This window comes from Medicago sativa, chromosome 5, assembly GCF_051527215.1.
Source record: "Medicago sativa cultivar Bolivia chromosome 5, Bolivia_mono, whole genome shotgun sequence".
Lineage (NCBI taxonomy): Eukaryota > Viridiplantae > Streptophyta > Magnoliopsida > Fabales > Fabaceae > Medicago > Medicago sativa.
The window spans coordinates 44,557,790-44,565,806 of record NC_140753.1 but is presented as its reverse complement, the minus strand read 5'-3'; the positions used below and the strand labels follow the sequence as shown (position 1 = coordinate 44,565,806).

The 8,017-nt window shown below is 34.9% G+C and overlaps 1 protein-coding gene across 1 annotated transcript; it reads right to left on the bottom strand.

Moving 5' to 3' along the window:
* Window positions 1-2,094: 2,094 nt before the first annotated feature.
* Window positions 2,095-7,813, bottom strand: PFD6 (prefoldin 6). Its single transcript, XM_085715335.1, has 5 exons — window positions 7,689-7,813; window positions 7,529-7,599; window positions 6,984-7,108; window positions 3,301-3,361; window positions 2,095-2,384 (listed from the first exon to the last, which is right to left on the bottom strand). The coding sequence occupies exons 1-5, from the start codon at window positions 7,762-7,764 to the stop codon at window positions 2,328-2,330; spliced, it is 390 nt and encodes a 129-aa protein (XP_085571461.1). The 5' UTR covers window positions 7,765-7,813; the 3' UTR covers window positions 2,095-2,327.
* Between the last annotated feature and the right edge of the window lie 204 nt (window positions 7,814-8,017).

Here is an 8,017-nt window from a genome sequence, read left to right as displayed (position 1 = left end):
TTCTTGAAAATTGCTTTTCGACTTCAATAATGTTCTAATAACACATGGAAAATTCTAAAATGCCCCCAACGGTAGTTAACTACCATTGAGGACCCGACATCATTTAATTACCGTTGAGCTCAGCCGGTAGTTAACCGATGTTGCGATTTCCCCCAAAACCAAGCACAACCTTACTTCCCTATTCACTCATCACCTTACCTTCAAAAATCCCCCTTTCAAAAAAAAATTCTTTAAATCTTGGTTCCAAATCATTGATGATGGATTGCAAGAACGTTTCTACACACATTTGACGTCAAAAAACAGTATTCCATTTGAACCATATTTCTTGCATTTTTTTCTTCGACATGCACATTAGCGATAATTAACTACCGCTAGGGATGAAGAACCAATTGCGCTAACTACCGCTAGGGCCTTAGAAAAATTTTCAAAATTTTCAAAAAACAGCTCGCCTAAAAAAATATCTTTTTTCTTTTTGTTTATTTTTTTGATTTGTTTATGTTCTTAAATTATATTAGATACATGTTAATTAGAGGTAGGCCTCCATTTAACCCGAAAAGCCACATCATATGCCTTGGTTTAATCCCAAATCATTTTGTCCTTCTTTTGTTAAAAGATGATTGCCCACTACCTCCATCATCTACGGAGTGGAGAATACAATGGAGGAAAGAGGCAGCAACATGGGAGGATGAATTTTTGGATCAACACGATTGTTTCCGAACACTCATGAAGATGGAGAGAGGAGAGAGACCGTTATCACCCAAAAAAGATTCAAATCAACACAATCCTATTTTGTGTGACACTCCAGTTAAAGCAAATGAAGAATTCGAAGATCTTGTGGAACATTTAGATGATTTAATTTCATTAGATGGAATATGACACTTTTTGGTCGGTGTTCATCCTTTGTTTGGTCAATATGCACCGACGTATTTTTTTAGGATATATAATGTAATGACAATTTTTTGTGGCCAAGATGTAACTAACCTTTAATGAATTAATTATATATATATATATATATATATATATATATATATATATATATATATATATATATTAGTTTCACATTTATTATAAATTAATGAACTATTAGTGAATGTGTTGCTTAATGCGGAAAATTTGGCGAATTTCAAACAATTGTGCAACGTTAATGTATTGTCGTATTTGTGTTATGTTACCAAATCATTAATAAATTATGAAATGTTGTTTGTAATTGGTAGTGTTGTTGTATCGGTTTGTTTTCATGAGGAATTGCCGTTTGAAATTACAGTAAAAACATGTCGAAAATGGCTGAAAATGACATTGCATCGCACCGTCTTTTTTACCGGTGTAAACGATAGTTAACTACCGTCGCATTCAACGGTAGTTAACCGCTGCCGGTTTGCCCAAAGTGATAGTTAACTACCGCGGTGAGTATTTTAAACATTTCCATGTGTTATGAGAAAATATCTGCAGTCAGAAAAGCCATTTTCGTGTTTCTTAATGCATATGGTTGTTATTCCTCTCTAGCAATGGCACTATTGTTCTCTGTTGGAGAAGACAGATTTAGATGCCTTTTCATTATTCTTTTACTTCTATACTAATCTTTAGACTACAATTCTATTACGATGAAAAAAATTGAATTAGCTCGTGTAATCGATGATGGTACCAAACCAATATTGTAGCGTTCAATTTCTTTGCCCCAAAAAAATATTAATTTAATTACAGGATTATTGTAGTGTATTATTGTAATTGATATTTTTTTTTGTGGTGGTCGAAGTTTGAACCCCGAACATTGCATACACGAGTAATGCTAGCAACACTCTCTTTTAAACACTCTCTAATACTCACTCTCTTATTGGTTTAAATCATTGTGGATCTACACTTTGAAAATTGAACCCACACAAAGTAGTGGGACATACCTTGATTTCATCCAATAAAAGAGTGAGTGTCAAAGAGTGTTAAAAAGTGAGTATTGCTAGCATTTCTCTTACATACATTATGCATTGTCCTTACCAACTAAACTAAGCTTACAAGGACATTGTAATTGATATTGTAATTATGCTAGGAGTAATTAGTCTGTGTGTAATTATTTAATATGTTTCTTTGTCTCTAATCCTATATTTCAAGGTATCAGAGATATTTAAACCATAATAATGAGACAGTGCTAAACATCATATCCATCTACAAGTTTGTCTGTTTGAGCAAAACTAGAGTGGTTTCTGTCTTTGGCTTCTATCTTTCCACCATCTTTCTTTGGCATCAAAAGTCACATTGGAAAATAAAACAAGAACAGAACTCATTCACCACCTATGAACGGTCAAGTTACAGTAAACAAACAATCAAGGACATAACTACGCCTTCCCTTTCCCAGCCTGAAGAGATTGCATCTTTTGTTGCAATTTCATTATCTGCAATATCACATAATAAATTACTTCAAATTGTTATTTAAATAAAAATAAATAAATAGATAAATAAATTACACCTATAAAGACATGCTAATTTGGAGCAAATACTTTGTCTCTCATATTATGTGTCGTTTAAGGTTACACTTACACACCTCTTAAGAAAAATTAAATACACTAATTTCCAAGATAGAATATACTTTTTAACTAAAATATTCTTATAGAAGTACCAAGTAGAGTAGTTAAGTAGAAAGACTAAATATAAGATTCGTTGAGATACAAATAAACGGGGGTATTATCAAAAAGAAGTAAAAATACTTCTATAATATTCTAAAATGACATAATTTGGGACAAACAAAATATTCTAGAGGACACTTAACATGAAACGAAAGAGAGAGCCTTGGCGCAACGATAAAGTTGTTGCCATGTGACCGAAAGGTCACAAGTTCAAGTTGTTGCCATGTGACCGAAAGGTCACGGGTTCAAGTCCCGAAAACAACCTCTTGTGTAGAAACACAATAAGGCTGCGTACAATACACGAAATGGTGGGACCCCTTTCCGAACACAGTGTGTGTGCGGGAGCTTTGTGCACCGGGCTGCCCTTTTCTACACTTCTATGTTCTCTTAACAAATGATTCTATGTTCTCTTAACAAGAGAAAATCTCATCAAGCAAAATAATGCAGAAGGAGACTTCATTTAATTTCAAAAAATCACGCACCAGGCCATTCAAGGGAACAGCCGAACAGGGATGGCATTAAGACTACCATATATAAGACACAGGACCCACTAAATGTTGTTCTACCAAACATACATTTAGAGGCCTATCTAGTAGCTAGGATCTACCAAATGTTATTCTGTAATTATTTTCCATGAGAAATAATTTAAAAGTCAAAGCTTAAAAATTAAGTAAAAGTGACTAACCGTTTCTTTCTTGCTATTCTGCTTCTCTTCCAAATCTTGAACCGTGGCATCAAGACGCTTCCTGACACACAAAGACCATATATGATGATGATGATGATGATGATGATGATGATGATGATGATGATGAAAAAATAGAAATCAACGAAACCATAACAAGATCTAAAATGAAGCCATAAAACATGCAGCAATCCGTTAGAAGTGTATCTAATCTTGAATATATTAAAGATAAAAAGATGATTTTGTATTAGAAATCTTCTGTGACAGTGTATCAACAGAAGTTCCTTATTTATTATAACACACATACAACAATACAACATAGGAAGTTTTAAGAGACAATGTAACAGAATGTTCATTTTTCCCTTCCAAGTATTGAAAGCTTGGAATCTGTCTCCCTTCCAACTCCTTAACCAAAAACTGACCAACATATCTTTCCTTTAATTTCCCAATTAATTACTAACTTACAAATACATAACTGCAACAAAGTACATAAATGCACACTAACTGTCCTAAGGACCAGTTCAGGCCTGTTTTGGTCTCTTAATGTAACATTTTTTACTTAGCGGTCTAACACAATCCAGCAAAATAAAACAGTATCACAATGAGGGGAAGGACAGCAAGGATAGATGTTGGTTAGCATGGTGTGCCTGGTCAAAAGAATTTGACAAGTTTTATGCTGAGTAATCAATTGCCTCAACAACCCTCGTTTTTTAGTCGGGCTTGGGATTGATTATGTAAAGATTTGCACAAAGCACAAATAGGCGAGTTAAAAGTATTTTCATGTTTAATTAGATTACTGTAGCACTTAACATAGATATTCAAATGCACCCTGATATTTTAGAATACAAAATTTGAAAACCAATACTGATGTAATTAAACATGAAAGTGTTGAAATTTGGGGCCTAACTCATCCTTGCAAAACCAGCTTGTAAGGTGAGGAGTGCCTCCTCTTTATAAACTCTTCTCAAGAGTCCTGTCTATCATTGGGACTAAATCCACCCCCTCAAAGCCAACACAATGAAGGTGTTGGAGGCTGTAATGAAGGCAAACCCAAAGGTCGCAATTTAGGCGACTAGGGGCGGACCACAATTAAAGCGGAATTTCCAACAGAAAGTTTCACAAAGAAACAAAGATCAAGAGGTGTCAGGGCAGAAACTTCCAAATCAGCAGACTGGAAAGCAGGGTTTTGCAGAATCACTGGCTGGAAATGGAAGTTTATGTCCAAGACATCCTGAGATAAATACATTTAGGTAGTAACAAAATAAAATTCTAAAACAAAATGGATTGCCATATCGAACAATATGTATTATTATTGTTAACCAATAAGAACTTGAAATACAAAGAGAGTAAATTGGTAGGAACGGGATCAGAAAAAAGAGAGAAAAAGAGAGAAAAGAATTATGTATTAAACTAAATGAAAGAATAGTCTTCCATTTTCAAGAGACCTAAACTCTCCACTTCTTAAAATGTTTAATCACTTGCTCTTACAGTTCTCTAACCCTTCTCTTTACTCTCTTCCTTTGACTGACCCAGAAGGTTTAATCCTCTGCTTCTGTCCAACTTTCCCAACATAAACCACACTAACAGGGAGAAGCAGCCCATGCCCAATATGTGGAAGGTTTTCAAAAGAAGTAGGAATGAGCGGAATTGAAACCATATGGCAGGGAGTTTGAGAGGGGAGCAAACAGTGCAGAGGAGAACTCTAATATAAGGGTGCTGAGAAGAGAGAGAAAGGTATCTTGAAGAATCATTTGGTTAGTTATAGGAAAGAACTTTTTCTTCTCTATAGGAGTCTAGCTCTGGCAGTAGGAATTTTAATTCCGCTGTGTTTCCTTCTTTACAGCATTTTCCTTGCTATTTTTTGTTATGTTATTTCTAGTTTTCATCAAATTCGTCCAAAGATTTGCGAGAAGGGTGACATTTCTTTGTTGAATGATCAGCACATTGAGGAATCAGATGCCACCAAAGAAAACAGAGGCTATGGTATTGGTAGTGGCTCTGGGGAGAAAGAAATGGATATAATCAGATTGACCCTGATAGGCCACTAGTTAAGTATGTTTATAAGAGGAGGGGTAAAAGAGGAAATGTGAGAGAAGACGCTCAAGTATTAGGAGGACAGCTGGGAGTAAAAGAAGGAGAAAGGTGTGCACAGGGGGCAAGAATAACAGAATGGACAGGTGGCAAGCAGGGATTTGAGGATCATGATTGGAGTGCAAAGGAGAATCCAATAAGTAGAGAGAAGGAGGGGAAGGAAAGGGGAGTTTGTGGAGTTATTAGGAAATGAGGAATGAGTGTGAATTGTTGTCACACCAGTAGGGTGCTCTCATAGTGAGTCACATTTATCTTTAATTTATAGTTTTCCATTTTCTCCAAGGAGATTATTCTCCATCCATTGTATTACTTCACTGTCCAAAATTAATATACCACTATTCCATCCATATTCATCATATTATCTTATCTGTGTGAATTGAGTACATCATACTCTCATGGCTATACAATTGAAAATGGAAAGAACAGGCTCAGTATTTGACAGACATGAACTCTCCTCCTCCCAGTATGTCTAATCACATGCATTTACGGTTCTCTGTACCTTTCTTTCATTCCCTTCCTAGGTACTCTCCTCCTTCCAAACTAACTAGCCAAAGTTATTTATCTACTACAATCTACAAGGACCTGTATCTTTATTTAGCAGACCGATAAAGTTTAATCGTCTGCTCCTCTCCTATCTCTCCTAACATACACCTTTTGCTAATACATAATTTTATTTCCTATACGAAAGATGAAGACAGTAAGGTTGCTGCCTTAAGGCCTCCTTGTTATAGGCTCTAGTCATACAGCCGAACAACCACTCGACATGGGTAAACTAAGTGCATCCGACTCTTTCTATGCTTCACAATAGCGGAAATCTTTTACATTTGATGAGCTTACAATGGACAGCAAAATGTAAAAGTAATAATTCAAATAAAATCATTTCAGTATTTCTCATTTCCATTTTCATCCTTATTTTTGTACAATGGAAGCATACAGACTTGAAACTTGACTTCCTACACACTATCCAAACTCCTCAACACAAGTCAACATTTGGTGGATTAACATTTCCCATCCTTAAACAACATATTTCTCTAATTGACAATTAAATCTTTCTGCATATCAACAAAAATCAAGTCTATGGAAATCATAGCAGTTATAAAATAATAATTTAAATGAAAAACTAGTTCATCGTTATAGGCTGCAAGAAAAAAATGGAAATAAACTCTTTAGGAGACCAAGATAGTCAAATTCATTGTTTGTAAGTACAGGAAATGCGTAAACTTGTAGCCCTTTTATCTATGAATAAATTACCTATTCTTCATCCAAAATAATAACGAAAAAATAGCAAGATATCACAAAACAATACTTCCACGTATGCAAATGTATAGCTACAGTTAACATGACCAATATTTTGAAGTGATTATTTAAGCTAGATAATATATATAACCCCTAATAAACATTCCAAGTGGTTACTTTTTAATCAAAGAATTATCTCTTTAAGTAAATATGATAACCCGTGCCAGATGAATCAAATCATATACTACAGAAACAGATTTTAACACAGTTACGAAACAGATAATTTTTTTAGGCAGATGAATTAAATCATATAGAAACCTCCAAAATCAAGAAAATAAATAACAGAGAAGAAGCTTTACAGTTCAGCTGAAATGTATTCAATTCTCTTGCGGACATTTGCATTGGCCTCAGCCAAATCTTGCTTAACAAGTACAGGTCCAATCAACTTGTAAACATTTGCGTCTTCGTTCAATAAATCCAACTCCTATTGAAAGAAAAAAAAAAACAATGAAAACCATAACAATCAGTGAAACTTAGCAAAAACCAAACCATCATTTTGGTCCTAAATGTGTGATGGCACTGTTGCTATAAAATACTCCTAAATGTATCAAAAATTACCAATGCATCCTTAGTTTGTATCCTAATTCTAGTTATCAAACTAATTAACCGAATACACATTCGAAAATCAAACTAACTAGAATTGAACTAACAATCAAACTTTTTTTAAATCTCGGTATCCAGCCCAAAGACCAACTAATCCGAGAGACCAATCCAACTGTCCACTAGCAGAACCCAATTGAAGCCAGAACAAAGCTCGGTATGAACTGACCCTAAAAGGGTACCTTAAGAACAAGCTTGGTAAAATGAAAAAAAAAAAAAAACCCTAAAATACATAAAAGGGTACCTTAAGAACGAGCTCATTTTCGCCAAGTTGAATAGTGTACTTCTTTCTCACTTGATGATTCTTCGCAATATCTGCGAAAAAAAAAAAAAAAGATGAACGATTTTGAAGGAATTTGGAGAAAAGTGTGTAAAGAAATGAAATAGAATAGTGAAAAAGTTACCCTTTTGAAGCTTGTTGAGATCGTTAGCTTTGTTCTCCAATTCGCGTTGAAGATCTCTAATGTTGGATGAACTCATGCTGTAACTGCGACCTCCTCCTTCCTTTGCTTTCACAAATTCGATTTCTGGCACACTGAGGGTTTGCGTTTTTTAATCTATTTTTTTTGACTTTTTTCAAAACATTTTAATCAAGTAATAAAAACCGGACCGGCCTGTTTGATCGGTTCAAATGTGAACCGGACCGATATCCGGTTCGGTTAGCCCTATAATCCGTTGGCTAATAGAACTGGGAATAGATTGGGAAACCGATTGAAAACCGGAAACCGGCGGT